Below are 19,187 nucleotides of genomic sequence, written 5' to 3'. Positions count from 1 at the left end.
TGAACGTGCGCAGTCCCCTAACCCCTTACCCTAACCCTAACCGTAGTTCGCTATGTTCAACAAACTGGTAAACATGAGCAAAATAGCCGTCACGGACGTACCTCCATTCGATAAGGCTACCCGGCTACTCCTTTCTGCTTTAGGTGTGTGCTTTCTGCTAACTGACTTAGCTTGGCTCAGTGCCTTTCTTGTGCCACTAGTTCACTAAAAGCTTTAGCAATACATACTTGTCTTGTGGAAGACCCCCATCCAACATCCCATCCTACTCGGAGTGTCTTGATACATGTGTGGAGGGGATCTACTAAAAAAGTTGCTGACTTTCAGTCGATTGAGTATCCAATCAGTAGACTCTACATCTAGCTCTACATCATCAGTGAGTTATTAATGTGTGAGTTTGAAGTATTGACAGAAAGACTGGAGGCATGTTTCTATTCTTCTATTTCTTCCCCCCACGCTATCTCTCAGCGCACATTATAGCATCGTGGGAGTGGAGTTGTGAAACCGTAACTGCTGTGTGTTTCAGGGTATGCACACCTTGACACACCTTTGCAAACATCCTTTGACAAGGACAGGGTGGGTCCCATTGTACCTATTTGACCATTGAACAGTTTATTTAACCATTAAATATATTTCATTCATTCAGTCATGACTGTAATTTATTACTGAAGTACTGAAACAACCAGATATGGTAACAGCGACGTAAGCATGCACAATAACCCCACATTTTTATCATATTTTATTCAGATTTCACACACTGATATTGACATGAATGAGCACTACATACGTTTACAACTTAGACAGACACATATCATATTAATGCTGTAACAAAATATGATCATTAATAATGATCACATGAAGGGCGAAAAAGGAAAAGAAGAGATGTGGATTAGAAGTCAACACCTAGACACAGTAATTGTTGTTTCATCAGTGAATGCATCACCATGATAAATAAGTGATCCTCATTCCGGTCAAATGCACTACAATCCAGAATGTTTAAATCATCATGAAAACAACAGTGAAATAACATATGTTTACACAAAGAATATGTTACAGTATCCTACTCATGTTCAATCTTTGAGCGGACTTAGAAGATTTCCAACAGCTGAAATATGAGGCTTATATACAACCTATGTTGTGCTGACGAAGAAGACCATCTTAAAGGAATAAACAGTATCCACAATGTAAGCAACAAGGTTGAAACAGGTCATGAAAGAGACCACTACTAATTTATTCCATTGACATGCAACCACTTGTGAGCAGATGTTGGGCCTAGAGTAGTTCTTGAAGCTGTACAATGGCCAGACGACCACAGCTGTGGCGTACATCAACACTGCCAACACGTTACAGCCTATCAGGATCTTATTAAATGGTCCGGGGAAGAGAGACAGAAGGCGTCCGATGGTAAAAAGGATGACAATGAGGGCAAAGATGAAGCAAATGGAGTAGACGGCGACACACCACTGGAGCCCTGGAAACCGAGCGTAGTTATAGTTCCCTATGCAGATGAAGATGATGCAGGCCACAAAGGCCTCAAGAACCTTGAGGAGGCCCGGGACTGAGGACAGAAATCCACTAATCTCACCAGGTTTTGCTCGGGTCAGCCCAACCTCAATGGCGTACAGGATGAAGGCCAGACAGGAAGTAACAGTGGCACCAATTGATTTACTGCAAGTAGGGCAAGAGAAGGAGACCGGATAGATGACTGACGCTGCCAGCACCTGTATGAGAGAATCGTCAAGAGTAAGTGGGAAATCTACAATTTGACTTTTTTATTGTCCAGTACTTACAATTATGAGACCACTTAAGAACTGTATTGCTTTTTTTTATCACTAGTAAATAAACATACATATTTACAAATGCTTAAAGGGTAACCTGATTTTAGACATAGAAGTGTGTTTACAGGACTTGTGGAGGACTACTGCATATGTGAAAACTAATATTATAAAACCCTTTGCTGCTCCAGAGGAAGGTGCATGCAATTTAATAAATTGCCTTCATTAATGTTATTCAGTGGCTGACTGCATTGTGAGTAATGTAGTCGCCAGGGTTTTGAAAAGGAAGAAGAAATCTCTGGTTCTGCTGTATCGATTTTGTTAATTTGTTTTAAAACTGTCTATAATCAGTCCAACAGTATTAGAGGACTGCATTGCTAGACCAGTGGACTGCTTTTTCAAAACCTATTGCCTATTTTACCCACAATGCAACTTAGCCACTGAGTGACATCAGTGGAGGCAATTGATCAGATAACAGTCTTTATGCTACTTTTTTCATATGCAGTGGTACTCCCCAAGACCTGTTAACATGCTTCAATGTGTACATTAGTAGAGTTACTAATGTCAAAGTCGGCACATGAAGAATGCATAATTAAAGCTCCTGTTAAGGTTTATAAATTTAAGATACTGTTGAAGTCTTTATGATGGAAAATGCAGCATTTTGCATCAAATTGTAGGGGTGCTTAAACCAGCATAAACCTAATAAACCTCTTATAATTTTAAGAATAGAGACATTGGGACTGGGCGATATGGCCTTGAAATAATACTGCGATATTTTGAGAGTATACCCCGATGCATGATATATATCTTGATATTTTGAAAACTCCTCAAAAGCACTTCATAAGTGATAGGAGTTGGTGACAAATTCAAACATGATATTTTTGACCAAATACCCTGATACTGACATTGCAACAACTTTTCGCAAAAGATTAACACACGTTTTTTGACAAAAATTATCAGTAACGTTGGATTTAATGACTAAGTGGGTAAATAGAAACAGTCTGGTAAGTTCAAGTTTGAAAACCAGGAAAAGACAACAATTATGCCATATATCGTTATCATATATGACAATTTATGAAAACAATATAATAACAATATATTTCCCTGCACATAGGCGTATAACATGCCTTTTTATCAGCTGCATCATTACATTTCGTGGTGATGTGGATCTGGGTCCCCTTTAGGTTTGCATTAAGGTTTGGGACTAAAATAATATTGTGTAATGTGGTCTCTCAAAAACACTTTCTTTTTTTTGTAGTTCACATAATCTATTAGTTTGAAATATGTGTTACTTTATTTTGGTACCCCTCCGCAAAAAATAGACACACATTCCAAACACAGGAATGTTCAGTAACAATAACTAGTCACTAATTTAACAAAGACCTGCAACAAGTTTATCCTAAAAATATCTAAGACAAATAACAAAGAGTTAAAATGGCACCCACCATTAGGGTAGCCAACATGGCAAAAGCAGTGGTGAAGTCATCCCAGGAGATGGGCAACTTGTTGTTGAGGCTGGTGAATTCCAGGATGAGTATGAGGATGGTGATGCAGAAGCAGAAGCACCACGTGAACATACACCAGGTCAAGAAGGGCTCGGTTTTGTGGCCCACTGATGCCACCAAGCTGAAGGAGATGCAGGTCAAGATCACCTCCAGTATCCTCACGATGCCCACAGGCACTGTCAGTGTCCTGAAGTCCAGAGTAACCATGATGATTGTAATCCTGCCGTCACTTCACTGTGGTTATTGCTTATTGATAGATACTTAATTAAATAATCTTTCACCAGCTTCCTTGTTGATGTAATAGATTTTCTTGGATTTATTAAAAAAGCTCTTTGGTTTCCATCAGTCCTAGTCCCTAATGCTGTTAGTGTCACATTGATCTCTATGACGGACACATAAAATCAGGTGAATGTGGAACCTCTGGCTGATCCCTTATTGTTTCTGCCCTATCACAACTTCTTCCTCAAACGGCCAACAGCCAAGCGGATAATGCGCATGTACGTGACACGGTTATATGGAGTGGTTATGTAGGAGGGCAGCTGTTGGTCATTTGCTTATCAGTTGTGTACACGCGACTTGGTCAATAAAGAATTCGGATCATTAGAGCAACTATGTATAACAGGAACTGCACCTTATGATACTGTCACTGTTATCACTCACACACCCTCTAGATCATTCATTATGTTTGCTAACTTAGTGACAGCAGTAGTTCAAATCTGTAAATGTTTTACAGGAGGCTTTGAAGGAAGTGGGCCTTAGTTACACAGTAGAAAATATATAATTTTCTTTCTTTCACTAGAGAATGTGTGAGATACTGCAGGGGAAATGAGAGCCAAGATTTAGGATGTAAATTTTAGTTCTTTTAAACGTTCTACAATGGACAGTCTCAATTAAATACTGAAGTATCTGCATGACATACATAAGTAAACCAGACTGATGGTCTGGGACGATTGGCTATTTCTGATAAAGCTTGTCACCAGGTCACATTCTGACTTATCTGGGTCAGATAAGTCATAAGAGGCACAAGTGTTGAGGATGAAATGAAGAGTCTCAAAGTCTGGAGAAAGAAGCTGCTCTGTAGTCCGGTGGTACGGCATTAAAACAAACTGTACTGTCACCGTCATCATCCTTTGTCCACAAAAGGCATGAGAATAAACAAAAAATAATGAACTGAAAGTCCCTTGTTGTAGCTTTAAGAATTGGTCTAATCTACAAAGGGCTATAAATCAACACACACACACACACACACACACACACACATACACACACACACACACACACACACACACACACACCTAATTAATAACTTAATCTGAAATGGTCAGACTTTGACAGCTATTAAACCTCTAAATGTGATATGAATGTGCCAGTTGTGAGTAGGGTACGCCTGATTCATAAACAATTTTGTACTTGAAAACAGCAAAGAAAAAAATTCCAACACTCAAAATGGGAGAGTGGATATGATGTATAATATTTTAATATGAAGATAATCTCAGTTCGGAATGAATTTCTTGAGGTCAGGATTTAGTGGTTAACCATTGGGGAAGTCCTCTCCATTGAATTTTTTGTTCCTCCTTAGTCAGTACAATCCTATCACTGTGTAAAAATGCTCGCTTTTGTGTCAGTTTAGTTGTAATGATTCTTAAAATGATAGCAAACACTTTTTTTTAAGATAACTGCTTACGGACAATAAGGGTTTTCTCTGCATGGCACTGAAACCTCAGCGGGAAAGATAACATTCCATTGTCATTAATAAGTGATTGCTACATTCCATGAGCTCTACAGACACAGTAGCACTGTAGTGTAGCATGCACAGGGATGAAACTGAGACCTGAACATGGCTCATGCCGGTTTTGCTCTCAAGAAACCTCACTGACCCCGACTCTGAGGACTTGATGTGGAAACCAAACGACATGACTTTTAGTTCTTTTTTTTTTTTTTTAAAGAGAACTAGAAGTGCTTGCTTTGGAGGATTTTCAGAAATAAATGCAAGCAAGCCTGTAAGTTTACACCTGGGTACAGTAGTGCTTTGAGCTAAATGCTAATGTCAGCATGCTAACATGCTTTTAATGAATTCCAACAATGATGTTTATCAAGCATAATACTAACCAACACAAAGCACTGCTGAGGCTGATGGGACTGTCATTAGTTTTGAAAGCATTTTGTCATGAACAGATGACTTGACCTGATGATGGCACTAGATGACAAGTAAGCCACAAATGTAAACTCATTGTGCTGCTAGAGGAGAAGTCAGCAAATCACAGAAGTAAGAGGGATTCATCCTCTGGGAGTCATGAATGTTTGTACAAAATTTCATCTTGTTGAGATTTTTCAGTCTGGACCAGTGTCTGGACACGTAGACAGACTGGTATTAATCCAGAGAAAATAAGTGGGACCAAACCCCATCCACCAGCACAATTAACCACCAAAAAGCCATTGTTCTTAGATGGTTTGGGCAATAACACTACACAAATTGCAGTGTCAGCTTAAGATATTGTTCAGGTAACAGGTGAGGACAAATCCACCTGTATGTGTGTAGAGGAACTATCGACTATCAGTTATCAAATGCTAAATTCAGAACTTCTGTCGCAGCTGAAATGTACAGTTCACTCACAATTCAAAACAGAGCTACAGTCTACTGTAGGTGTACAATCATATGGTCGAAACAACAACGCCAAAATGTTCTCACAACGAAAAAGTCTCCCTGCATCATTTGTGAGTTTAAGAAGCACCCCTTTACTGCACACAACCCAAAACTGAAAATCTACACTGACTCAGTCACCAGGTGGCAGCAGAGCAGCAATGAGTAATACTTAAAGTGTGTTCATGATGTTAAGATCCATTAGGGTTGTCTTTTCTTTTTTTCCCCAGGCCGTGTTTATTTGCTTCAACCATTTGGTGTACAGCCATGCAGTAATCTAAACACTTCTAATAAAGCTTGAAGTTGACAGCAGTTTTTATTGGAAGCAATTTTGAAACTGAAAACAACAAATTCATTGATGAAAACAAAGAGATTACATAACAAGGGTCAGAGCAAAAGGTACAAAAATGAATTAGTAAAATAACAAATAAACTGGATACATAAAGGGGATTGGCTGTCAAATTAGTAACATTTGTTACTGAAGATCAACAGTGAGTCCCTATAGGAGGTAAAACAGTCATTTATCTAGTAAAATTCACAAACATCAAGTCTACAAGAGCTCATAATGTTTAACTGAAACCTGACACTGACTCTCACAGCTATTCTACATTTCTGTTGCTTTCACACATCTGTTAACACTCCCAGACAGGAAGCGACATCACAGTTGATACCGCAAGATCATTTGACCATAAAACAATACACATGCAGCTCCCCTCCATACTTGTTGCATTTTAAGTGCCACTCCTGTGGTCTGCTGTTTTTGAGGTTGCTGTGCAGCAACTGACTTTTGTTGTGGATGCCCTCTCTCTCTCTCTCTCTCTCTCTCTCTCTCTCTCTCTCTCTCTCTCTCTCTCTCTCTCTCTCTCTCTCACCACACATACACACTGAAACACTCATATCATGTTTATCATGTTTCTTGTTAGATCCTGTCCTGTTTGCAAAAGATTAGGCTACCCATACACCCACTGAACCTTTAAGTTTAAAATGAGAGTGGTGCAGTTCAGCACGGCTCACACGGCAATTATTCAGTGAATGTTTCCCCGGACACCTTGATGTTTCTGTTGGAGCAGGACTGGGGCTGGTCAACGACAGAGTCCTTAAATATCCAGCCACAGTAATAATGTAAAGGTTGGCGATTTAAATAGGCTCAGGAGCAATTTGTTTTTATTTTTTATAGCACTGTTTCCTCTTTTCTTGCTCCCCCTGAGGATTACAGTATAAAACCTCAGCAGTGTGGAAGTTGCACTTACATCCTGAGGTTGTTGCTATGTCGATAGATGTAAATCTTGAGGGTTAAAGCAAATGTCTGACCCCAGAGGATACAACTGTGAAATCATAGTCGACATCTTTAAAATAGCCTGCTGCTGAAATCATTTAGTACCTTGATTGTTTTCTCAATAGAAAAAAATATTTTTGCATGATACATATACACAATCAAGTTTTTTTGTAGAACTGAGGCCTTCGTGACATGATTTGAGAAACAACTTTCAAACTGATATTCCCTTTTTTTCACCTGTGTTTGATTGATGGAACTGCTTTTCAGAGGTGGACTCTGTGTTTTACATCATTGATGCTCAAATGAAAAATTGAGGGACACTGTTAACATTATATCAAACCTTTAATTTGAATATTCTGACCATATTATATTCACCAGCTTGTTGCTGCTGTTAACATTCACCCAGACACACATTTAAAATATGCACTACAGAATTATATCCTGTGTGTAGACGTGTTTTTGTGTTTGTGTGGCTGAAAGTAGTACTTTCTTTTCATTATGAACCCTGTTTTGCCTAATGAATAAATCACATTGAACGCTCAAAAAACATGTTTGGAACATGATAGTATCATTATTGGGGATGAATGGGGCTCAGTTTTCTACAAGCAAGGATGGGGTTTAGGTTCGTTGTTTGCAAATGACTGCATTCTGTTTTTATTTACGTTTCACACAGCGTCCTAACTGTTGTGGAATAGGGGTCATAAAAACATGATTCCCCTCATTTATCCACATTGTGTACAAAGAAATCACGACAATTGCATCGCTTTCTGTTTCTATTTGCTGGTTCTCTACTCTACCACTGGATTCTGTGTGAAAGCAGAGCTGTGCTTATTTTTGTACACATTCCTGTGTACAAGTTGATAAATTCCAAACTTGGCATAGGACTGATTAGTTACGAAGATATCTGAGCATACACACTGTTGAGAAATGAGGGCACTGGCCTGCTGTGTAACCACTGATCAAATCACTACTGTACTTGTAGTAGAAACACAAAGATGTAGTAACGCTAAAACACAACTTCAGCAGTCAAAAAGAGATGAAAAAAGTGGAAAAACATCTGTGCACCTCAGAAATATATAAAAAATGTGCCAGTGAATGATGAAAATAAGATGTCTGCACTTCTAAATTCTTGACAGTAGATAGCATAGTGAGAGCTTTGTGGGTGTGTCTGTTATTCTTCATGCAATGTCCTGAAACTGACCCCATATCCTGTGAGGAAGGAAAACCGATGTCTGAGATTATAATGTTGCCATTATGCCGACCTCTACTGGTCAAAAATAGGCAGTCCCTGGATTTGAAGGCAGAGCAGCACCTTCCCATGTCCGTCTGTATTATCAGTGTGGCTGCAGCGCTGTGCATTCCTGATGTAATGGATAATGTTCTTGTGATAGTCCTGTGACTTCTGTGTATCAGTATCTGTCAGCCCAGTCTTGACAGTCAGCAGGGCTACAAGTGTTAAAGTCATGTGCTTAGAGCTGGATCATTCACACTCAGTCAGTGCGTGGGAGAGAATGTCCGGAGAAGCGTGATAGGGCCGACGCTGACAAATATTTAATATTGTGAAAGAATGTGGGATGTTTCCTTTAAACACAGCAGAGAGCAAAAGGAGGGACAGGAGTCTGCTCACAAAAGTATGCTGAGTGAGAAGTATGGTGAGGCCCTCTCAGACTGACTGTAAACGCACAAATTAAACACATGAGACATCAAACCTTCCTTTAGCATTTACATTTCTCCCACAGTTGTATTTCAAAACTGAAAGAAATAATGAGCAAGTTCTGCTTGGGGAGAACAGAACCAATCGCATATTACCCTTCTTATCATTCATTCTGCATTATGCTTAAATGTGCAATTAACTTTCACCCATTTCAACACTCCTTTTTATTCCACTGCATCAGCATGATAACATTTTTATTGACATGATTCAAACTGTTATGCAATACCATGGATGTCCTAAGTGACGTGGGTCAAAAAGCTACGTATATACTATTGAAGGGTTGTGTCATTTTCCAGATTTTTCGTAATTTGCCCAACAAAGTGCTGTCACGGGTAGTTAAGTTACTTTAGTTGGCCAGAAAGCTGTCAAAGAACAGAAATAAAAACTCCCTGTTCATGCAACAATGGTGTCTTCCTGTGTTATTAAAAGCACAGTTAGTCCAGAATCTGACATGCTGTTTGCCAGCTACATGGGCCAGGCTAAAGTACATTAACAAATCCTTAAACCAGAGGTCTCTCTTTATTTTGCTTTGTCCATTCACAGGGCAAACTCAGTTGGAGCATGCAGAGAGTCTCCTAACAATGTGACGTCATTTAACATTATTTAGACTTTTTGACCCTCCAGTCTTTAAGTTGGCACCAATGATAACAAGACTTTCCCCAACGTAAACACGGAGACTTAATTTACCTGTTGGGGTATGGACTCAGGAAAATGACAGCTTTGAGTTGGATAGATCTGGTTTATCAAACACGCAGCAAAACAGTACTTGAAATTAACAGCAGAAAGGTCAGACAGGTTGAAGCGATGCCATGGTGAGTCACCATTTTGATAGCTTAAGGTGGGGCATAATCCACCTTTGTCAGCAAAAGAGTTAACCTTGTGCACATCCCGTCAAGTCAATTATGTCATGTTGCCGTGTGGGGAGTGGGCGGCTGGGCACCCTCTGTTTTGTAAAGGCGTGTCTGCTTGCTGCTGAGAAAGTCTCACATACAGAGGTTGGGGAAGAAGGTCGAGGGGGGCGCTGAAGGTGAGGCTCACCCTCTACGATTGTTCTGTGTTACAAATCAGTACAAATCAGTGACAGCTATGCACTGATGTAATGAACTGGAAACAGAGTGGGTTATGAAGTGGAGTCATCCTACAGAAGCATTAAGAGAATTACTATAGAGAATTGATCAATAAGACACACCAGTCATCAAATCATTACAGCAGCCTGATATAAGAGGCCTGTGCTGGTGTTTCTCTAACTGAAGGGATAGAGACAACGTGCATGTGACAGCCTGAGACACTGCTAATGGAGCGTGTCACTTCCTTGCTCATGCTGTAACGCATGGAGTTTTTTTTCCTTCTTTATCCAAACACACTCTCACGTGGGCAGTGGTGGTCCCCCACTCTCACGAACACAGACACACACACAGGGAAGGAGCAAGTGAGGGAAAGGGAGAAGTGAAACTTTTAGGGAGAAAACAAGTTGAAAAACAAGAACAAAACAATCTGCGACGGCACACACCGTGACAACATGGTTCTCATTAAGTAAGTTTGAGAAAACCAGGGGGTTGGCTGATACAGGAAACCAGAGGGTGGGGTTATCCCACAGAAATAGACATAGGTGACTAAATAGATCTTGAAAACATAAAAACAATGAAAGAAAGCAAAACCTGAACTCTCTATTCATCTAAAACATCTTCTCTTGCTCTCTTTATTCTGGGTCACCTTGTTTCGTAATACCAATGTACTTTATGCATATGTGTGTTATTAAATGGAATTTTCCCAGGATAGCTGAGTGAAAAATTGACTTGAGAAGTCACATTATGTCAGTCAGACAAAGAACACTTTGTTCTGAGCCAGCACACACTGCTCTCCCTCTCTTTTTGTTGAGCTCTGTATTAATGAGTTTTATTTCCATACTGGTCATTATTTGAACTTTTGAAGTAACAGAATGTAATAGAATCCTGTTTATTTCACAAGACCTACCCAGTCATATGAAAAAAAGAATGGGAGGAGGAATAGGGGGGAGGGGCATTAGAGAGTAAGAAAGTACAACTACAGTCTCACTGCTGCGTTGCTCCAGAGGAACTACATAATAATATTTCCTCTATAGCTCTGTAATCTTCTGTAGCAGTTGTTTTATAGTTGTGACGTCTGTCTGTACTCAGTTGGTTTCACTGTAGTTCTTCCAGTCTCGCTGTGGACTAGGAAGCTCGAGGAAAGAGGGCGTTTACTCCCCCTCATTTTGGATGGAAATTCACAAGTGAGTAAGTCTAATTTTTCACATCTGTAGTTATATAATGAACAGCTGTTGCCAGTGTGTTTAAAGTTCAGTCATGTGTTAGTGAAGGGTTTGAATGTTGATTATCAAGCTGTTTTTTTTGTTTTTTGTTCCACCGCCGTATAGAACAGATGTAAAAACACTTCTGTCAGAAATGTGTATTCAAGTGTACCCATGGTGTTTTCAAGCCTTATCCACTGTCCATACAAAACAGGGTGAGGCACAAGCTCAATACTGTGGTGGATTAAAGTGCCTCATCTGTTTGTGGGTAATGTTTCTCTAATTGATTTACTGTAGAATGGATTCATGATGAGACACAGGAAGGCTTGCAGAGACTGTCAGGGCCTATTTACTCTGGGTAACAGACAACAGACATTATCTATAGTATCATAATACACCACTGCAGCTGTACAGTTCCGGCTCTAACCGACGCTAGATTATTAACACAAATCTCTTTAAAACCTCAACTCTTTTGGCCTCTCCCACTAACCAAATGACTGTTACGGTAAACTGCTGCTGCTGCTCACTGCTTCCTGTCGCCTTGGACCAAGAGCTACTGAAGTAATACAACAGTTTGACATTTTTAGTTACACCCAGTTTTCCCTAGTGGTGGAAAGTAACTATTTTCTCAAGTACTCTGCTTGAACATACTACAAGGAGTTTTTAACTGGTCATGAAACAGTCTTAACTTAATATTGATGCCTCTGTATGACCAAATGAGAGCATCATCAGGAAGACAAGCTTTCTTTATGGTTATTATAGTTATACATGAATGCTGGGATTCTGACTAACTGGTTTGGAAAAATCATAAAATGTAATCTATCTTTTATGATGGAGTGTTAAGGATGAACATAGGAGTGTCACAGCCTTAGTAAAGAAGCTGCTCTGTAGTCTGGTTTTAAGGTACTAAAATAAAGTTACTTTGTTTCATCATCATTGTGTTATAGTTTTACACAATTAATCTGACGTAGTCAGACAGAGATACATTTCCTCATTGCCTGCATCTTGCAAACAGCTGTAAAAGAGTTACACAAAAATCTACAAGTTAACTCAAGGTAAGGGTGTGTTTCGTGTAGTTGCTGGTCACTACTTCTGTGATAGGGAAGTCGGCCAAGGAGAATCAACTTTACACTAATAAAACTTTAAAACATTAACTCATCGGTGAACATTAGTGCCTGAGTCATGTCAGATAGATCAATGTTTCAGACAGAATCAGACTTTAATTGTGGCGGTGGCTGTCCAGCTGGGGTGCCATAGGGCGTGAGCCGGCTAACTTCCGGTTGAGCGCCCAGCTAACTTGAATGGGGATAAAATGTAATCGTGCAGCTCTTCTAGACTCTCCAAATTTTATTGGACTGAATTGCTCAAATTCTGACAGTAAAACGAGTCATTTCGCGGGGGTTGTGCAGCTTTTATTACCGTTTTACAGACGCGTCTTTCACAATGTTGCATCACATGACGATGTAATTACACGGCTTGGCCACGACAAAAACTGGCTTCAAGGCCTGGCGCTCTTTGTGGGAGCTTGATTTCTACAATGATGCCAGCCATCTTCTTTGCAGAGGAAGTTACGGTCAAGCCAACTGCGTTAAATAGTCCTCCTCCTCTTCTTCGTTGGTTTTACCGGCGGATTAAAAACCACACCGCCATCCACTGTATCGGAGTATATAACATCATGTTATTCACTGACGGGTGCGCTGTCTTGAGTGAGTTAGAACGGGATGCACGGCTTCAAAAAGAGAAAATCAATATGTGGTGGCCAATGTTGATATTGTGGCGGACCGCCACAAATAAATTAATGTGTGGGAAACACTGTAGATTTTCATAAGCAATGGTGAGTGTTTAATGGTGTTCACCACCAGCTAAGTGAGTTTGACTGTAGGATCACACAGTGTTTATTATTCACACACACACAGTAATTATCTGCTCCAAACAGCCAGATTACTTTACTGTACATTAGCAGTAAGCTAATGTTAATGAGGACATGCTGTTTGTATGTTTAAATTCAGGTCAACTCTCACAAATCTCAGCACTCACCAGAGACTCCAGTTCTCACTCTTCTTTCCACTGCTTGTCTCTGCAATGTTTTCATGAAGTTAAGTGTATTTCCCCTCCAGGTCCAGTCAGCAGTCAACATTACACTACAGAAACACCCAACAGTGGAGGTCATCTCTGCAGATTGCTGCTTCAGTCAGGTCGATAAACAGGAGTGAAGATAAAATCCACTTTTTAATCCCATAGTTTAAAAAATCATCGCTGGGCTCCCATCGATAAACAGCTCTGGATCTGCCAAGATAAAATAATACAATTATTTGCATGACATTGAAGTATTGACGTTTCCATAGCCACACCTTAACTTAACTTAACTAACTAAAAAAAGCACTCTTGCAACTGTGAACTACTGTCCTGACTGCCTTCTGTATGAAGTTTGGCAGCTACATGTGTCAGCTACTACAGAGGATTACTGATATGACTAGGACTTTTACTTTTCGTATTTTCACAGTTTGGTCTTATTACTTCAACTTAAATCTTTAAAATCAATATTTTTTCACAATAAAAATGCATAAGATGACAATGTCTAACAAATGTAGGAAGGCGTCGCGAGAGTTATCACCCGAATCTGCAGCTCCCCTCAGCCTTACAGAGTCTTAGGGTGCACTCACGCTAGGCAATCCGCAGCGTGCCCATACACGTTTGACCCCCAAAGTCCAGTTTGTTTGACTAGTGTGAGCGTTCCTAACGCTCCAGTGCTTTGACAAGGCTCGACAATACACACGATTCACATTTAAAACACATTTAAGACAAATTTAAAACACACAAAAGGGGACTGTCAATACAGCAACTGATTTTAACGTGCAGTTTCTATTTGATATTGCTCAGGCTGGTTATTGCAGAGGGAATGAAAGATTTCTTGAAGATGCTCTTTCGAGCCAGTGGGACTTTGTACTGTTTGTACCGTGGTGGAGGGGGTGAGAAAGGTTCTCTGTGATCAGGGTGGCTTTCCTGATCACAAACAAGTTGTACAGTTCAGATACAGGAGGGATGATGTCGCCACATTACACTCACCTGCTGTCAGCATTGTTTCTATGTCTTTGGCAATAGCTAACGAATGTCACAGATGTTTGGTTTTCAAAGAGGATGTGCAACCCTGCGGTTAGAGGGTGTAGATGGAAAAAGCGAAGCTTGTTCAGCCAGAAAGGTCTTGTTGGTTGAATTATTCACTTCCTATTGTGCATGAGTTTAATCACTAAATCTGAGCAGTCTAAAACAGTCTAATCTGATACCAAATATCATTTTGTAGATATTAGTCACTGAAAATGTTTATGAGGTGTTACTGTTCTAAACTATCTTTTGCCTACATCTACATTTGATAAAGCCATTTTTTTCTCTGACTGCATTTCTTAGCGATCAAACCTATGAAACTATTCATCAACATGGTTATGAATCCAAAAAGCAGTTTGTCTGCAGTTGGTATTTAATAAAAGCGTACACTTTCACTAGCTCTGTCACATAGCTATCCTTATGTGATGCAATAGCAGAAGTGTTCACTTACTGTTATTTGTTGTGGCAGGACATTACACTGAAATGAAATTGATATGCAAGAAATGAAACTAGTGTTAATCACTTGATTGCAAAACGGCACTGTAAAGCTAACCAAAATGAATGAAGGGGCCTTTATGCTTTCAAACGGGATGTTTTGCAGATGCTTTAGGCTGAAACCCTTTACAACCTATAAGATTATGTCAAACATCCATTGTAAACAAGCTTGTAACAATGCTGTTTCTTATATTTACAGTAAAATTCTAATCAATGTATGTACTGTATTAAACCAGTTGATCATCTTAAAAAATGAATCATATACTTTTCTCATATTCAGTAACGATTTCTGAAGATGGAAAAAGGATACCCACCACAGGAGGCAGCTCCACCATACCCTGGGCCACCCATGAACTATGGTGGTGCTCCTCAGCCAGGGATGTACCCTCAGCAAGGGATGTACCCTCCGCCTGGTGTCTCCCCTGGAGGACCTCCACCTGCTGGATATCAGGGAGGTCTGTGTCTGCCTGGGTTAAAGATGATACTTTTCAGTTGTCATTGTAGTCATTGTAACCATGACAGGGGTTAGTGCTTCTGATGCCTAGCAGCACTATTTCACACATCTCTCAGTTAAAATTTGCAAATGGACCTTTCTTTTTAAGTCATCCTTTGTATACTGCAGATGTGTAAGAAACATAACCATGCACATAGTCCAATCAAAACCCACAAGTTTAAAATAAATAAGATAACCAATACTGCATTTGTATGTATTTTGGTAGGTGATGATAAAAATATCTGCTCTGAACTGCCATTTCCTGTTTGTTGCCATTTCCTGTTTGGTAAAGTGTCTGTTTCATCTGCCAGGTCCTCCTTTGGTTCTAGGCACAGCTGTTCCCACCACAACAGGTGAGGCGATGCACCTGACCCCAGACAATGCTGTCGTAAAACAAAATGATAATAGATGTATTCTTATACCAGTTTTCTGGGTGTGCAGCTACACACACATTTACACCCTGGACATTGTTTCACTCATTCGGAGACCCAGTGGAGATATCCAGGGCCAGCTCCTCAGTGTTTTCACTTATCTTAAAGGAGACCTATTATTCATTTTTTCCCCTTTTCGTTAGTATGTCATATAAGTTCTTAAAAATTAAAAATCCCAAAGTACGCACCAATGGGATCTCCTCTCTCTCACAGAAAACACTGCTCCTGAAGTGCCTGAAACGCCTTTTCATAGCCTCCACTTTCATTTTTGACTTTTGACATCACACTAAGTCACCATGTCAAACATTGTATAATGTATAAATGTATATCTACATTCATGGTAAAAGTGAAGCTTACTGGAAGCTGAAAACACAACAGAGCTGACCTGAGACATGTTGTGCAGTGGTGTCTCAGGCGTGTGTGAGCTGACCAATCAGAGCAGGCTGGGTATTCAGGAGGAGGCGCCTTAAAGAGACGGACTAAAACAGAGCGTTTCAGACAGTGCTGCTGTGTGAGAGCACTGGTGTGTTTTTATGCAGTGAACCTATTCATGTAGTAACCTAAAATAAAATTATGAGCTTGAAAATGAGCATAATGTTTCCTTTAACTTATATTTGAATTTATTTTATATGAATATTTTATTCCTTAGTGTCTGGCTTTGGCTTTGTGCCCTCTCTCTTACCTGTACCCCTTATTCTGTGTGGGAATTAGTAAAGGTGTATCTCATCTTTATCTCAACTTACATACAATACATACATCTGTACAGATGGTAAATATATTTCTGTTCCAGTGTGTGGAATGAGAATCACTGCTGCTGCACAGTGGTACAAAGTCAGTGGGTGAACTCCTCTGTCTCCTACCAAAGTGATCTGAAGAATAGCCCATTTGTAGCCTCTGTGCATAACAATAAGCTACTGTTCACTGTTTGTTCCTGTGGTGGACGGACACATTGTTTGGGACAGGATTCTTATCACAGGTATAATAATTCTTCACATGTGAATTCAACATGTAAAAAAAGGTATATCACACTTATATAGCTCGTATGAACTGCTGGCTTCACACATATAGGATGTGTTGTAATTCTCAAATTTACGTTGATTTCAATTTTGGGTTGTTTTAGTTCAACTGTCTGCCTGCCGATGAGAACAATATGAGCTGAGCTTTGCTTCAAAGTGCTTTCTGTTTGGATTTCTCAGTAGCTTGAATTACCGGACGGGGACCATATAAACACTGAAACATTGGACTTTCTCCTCATCATATCACAGTTGTTGTACTACTAGCAGCCTCTGCTGGTCTTGTTAAGTCAGTGCAGTCAACACATTTTACCCTTAAATCTGACAATGGCAAATCAACAGCAGTGGAGGAAGTGTTCAGATCCAACGCAACACTTTTACCAGTGCTAATACCACACTGTGGAAAAACTCAAGTTATAAGTAGAAGTTAACATTACTGCTGCATTCATGTGTGTGTTGCATTTTACTGCTGTGGATGTTTGAGCTATTGTAACTACTTATATACTGCTCTTTTGCTTAAGTTACTGTCAGATAAATGTAGTGAAGTAAAAAGTACAATATCTATGCAATATTTATCTGAGTAGCAGATGAGAAGTGTAGCAGTATAGAATTATATATAAGTTGCACTTGAGTAAATGTACTTACTTACATTTCACCACTACAGCCCAATGCAGAAAGTTTACATAAGAATGTAAATGTCTGAGAAGCTGGCGGTTATCAAACACTGCAGTGAGCAGTGGGGCACTGCACTCACTTTAAATACGGAAACAAAAGACTATGGAGAGACATCCTTTACTTTATGTGTTGTGCGTTTCTCGTCCTCAGTGACTCACGTGGTTGTAACACCTGCACTACATGACATCCCAGGACAAACTGTGTGTCCCCAGTGCCAGCAGACAGTGATCACCAAGACAGAGCACACAGCAGGCCTGATGACCTGGGCCATCTGTGCTGGACTCGCCGTCTTTGGGTAAAAACAACTTTTCGGTTAGACAATTTCTGCATGTCTAGTTCCTGGTAGAGAAAGTGAAATTTAGGAGGTAAATTTTAAAGTATAAATCTGACACCACAGAGTAAAACAAAACAATCCTGTTTTACTAACTACCAAAAATTCACTTTGTTTCCTTTTACAGGTGTTTTCTTTGCTGTTGCATCCCGTTCTGCATTGATTCCTGTCAAGACGTTGAGCATCGCTGTCCGAACTGCCACAGTGTCGTCTACATATACAAGCGACTGTGAAACGATCCTGACTGTGACTGAGGGGGAATAACTCAATGCTTATCTGTAGTCTTTTAATATCCTTACTTGCTCTACAATACTGCAATCTTTTGATACTAATCAAAATTATATAAACTGCACTTATTCACATGAGGCATTATATTACTGTGAGGCGTCATATTCAGTAATCATTGAAACATTTGTAATTCATTAAAGGAATGTAAACCAACAAACACACCAATAAACTATTTGATTGTCATTTTTAATGTTTTAGTTCAGTTCATATGTTTTTTTCTTGACAAAAATGCAGTGCTGTTTTTTATACTCTCTCTGAGTCCGCCATGTTTTTTTTTTCACACTCTCCTTTGTGTGAAGATGTTGCTTTGATGAATTAACCAAATTCACATGGCTTTATTACAGCACCCTCTTATGTTGGACGTGGGTCATGTTTTGCACGTCTGTGTTTACCTTTCAAATTTCACATTTGTAGTTTTGATGGTTTGGTGCAATAATGAGGACAATAATAAGATCCCAAGCACAAACTAGGTTTCAGTATCATTTGGCACTCAGACCCCCAAATTTTGTTGTTGTTCCGCCAATATTTAGAAACTCTAAATCTAGTAATCCAGCGGTAGCTAGTTATAGAAATCTTTATTTCGAACATGTACATTTCTTTCATAAACAAATGAACCAACAAAAGAGCAGTGCATATGAAAACAGGCAATTCTAATGACATGTTCAAAAAGGAGTGGGAAGAAGTGTGAATTAATCTAATCCCACCCCCTGTAGCTACATGTACTATTCCCATAATTAATTAAATATGTTTTTATATTGTATATTCTTAATTTAAGTATGTATTCTCCAGCATCCACTTACCCCTCACCATACATATCTACATTATATCTACAAATATATATATATATATATACATTGTGAAAATCATGTTTTTGTAAACATTTTTAAACCAGTTTGTGTTTGGACACTGCTTCAACTCCACATTCAATCTGTTCCATAGTTTTGCACCAAGAATTGATACAGAAAAACTTCAGTGATCAGTGAATTTTAATGTTTTTGATTTGAATAATAATGACTTAGTGTGATCCCAATATCCAACATTACGAACTAACCTTATAACTCTTTTCTAGTAGTATAGAGTGATTGCGATGAACTTTTATATGTGTTGCCCCAAACCTCCACAGTGTAGAGAGTGATTGCAATGAACTTTTATATGTGTTGCCCCAAACCTCCACACAATAAC

At 39.5% G+C, this 19,187-nt stretch overlaps 2 protein-coding genes across 3 annotated transcripts; one reads left to right on the top strand and one right to left on the bottom strand.

Annotated features, from left to right (window-relative positions):
• Nucleotides 1-1,071: 1,071 nt before the first annotated feature.
• Nucleotides 1,072-3,570, bottom strand: LOC141020029 (myeloid-associated differentiation marker homolog). Its single transcript, XM_073495066.1, has 2 exons — nt 3,218-3,570; nt 1,072-1,718 (listed from the first exon to the last, which is right to left on the bottom strand). The coding sequence occupies exons 1-2, from the start codon at nt 3,482-3,484 to the stop codon at nt 1,128-1,130; spliced, it is 858 nt and encodes a 285-aa protein (XP_073351167.1). The 5' UTR covers nt 3,485-3,570; the 3' UTR covers nt 1,072-1,127.
• Nucleotides 3,571-10,979: 7,409 nt separating this feature from the next.
• Nucleotides 10,980-18,188, top strand: LOC141019889 (lipopolysaccharide-induced tumor necrosis factor-alpha factor homolog). Of its 2 annotated transcripts, none has more exons than XM_073494914.1 (5): nt 10,980-11,159; nt 15,055-15,229; nt 15,579-15,620; nt 17,537-17,681; nt 17,845-18,188. In XM_073494914.1, the coding sequence occupies exons 2-5, from the start codon at nt 15,070-15,072 to the stop codon at nt 17,948-17,950; spliced, it is 453 nt and encodes a 150-aa protein (XP_073351015.1). In that variant the 5' UTR covers nt 10,980-11,159; nt 15,055-15,069; the 3' UTR covers nt 17,951-18,188. The 2 variants fall into 2 exon arrangements, with proteins under 2 accessions (XP_073351015.1, XP_073351017.1); XM_073494916.1 differs by having other exon boundaries at nt 11,074-11,163.
• The last annotated feature ends 999 nt before the right edge of the window (nt 18,189-19,187 follow it).

This window comes from Pagrus major, chromosome 23 (assembly GCF_040436345.1).
Source record: "Pagrus major chromosome 23, Pma_NU_1.0".
Lineage (NCBI taxonomy): Eukaryota > Metazoa > Chordata > Actinopteri > Spariformes > Sparidae > Pagrus > Pagrus major.
This window is presented reverse-complemented; position numbering and strand designations above follow the sequence as displayed.

Excerpts from the sequence above, each read along its gene's own strand:
- LOC141020029 (XM_073495066.1), bottom strand. The coding sequence starts at position 3,484 with ATGGTTACTCTGGACTTCAGGACACTGACAGTGCCTGTGGGCATCGTG. Across the intron at positions 1,719-3,217 it reads CCATGTTGGCTACCCTAATG|GTGCTGGCAGCGTCAGTCAT; the intron begins GTGGGTGCCATT and ends TCTCTCATACAG.
- LOC141019889 (XM_073494914.1), top strand. The coding sequence starts at position 15,070 with ATGGAAAAAGGATACCCACCACAGGAGGCAGCTCCACCATACCCTGGG. Across the intron at positions 15,230-15,578 it reads ACCTGCTGGATATCAGGGAG|GTCCTCCTTTGGTTCTAGGC; the intron begins GTCTGTGTCTGC and ends TTCATCTGCCAG. Across the intron at positions 15,621-17,536 it reads AGCTGTTCCCACCACAACAG|TGACTCACGTGGTTGTAACA; the intron begins GTGAGGCGATGC and ends TCTCGTCCTCAG.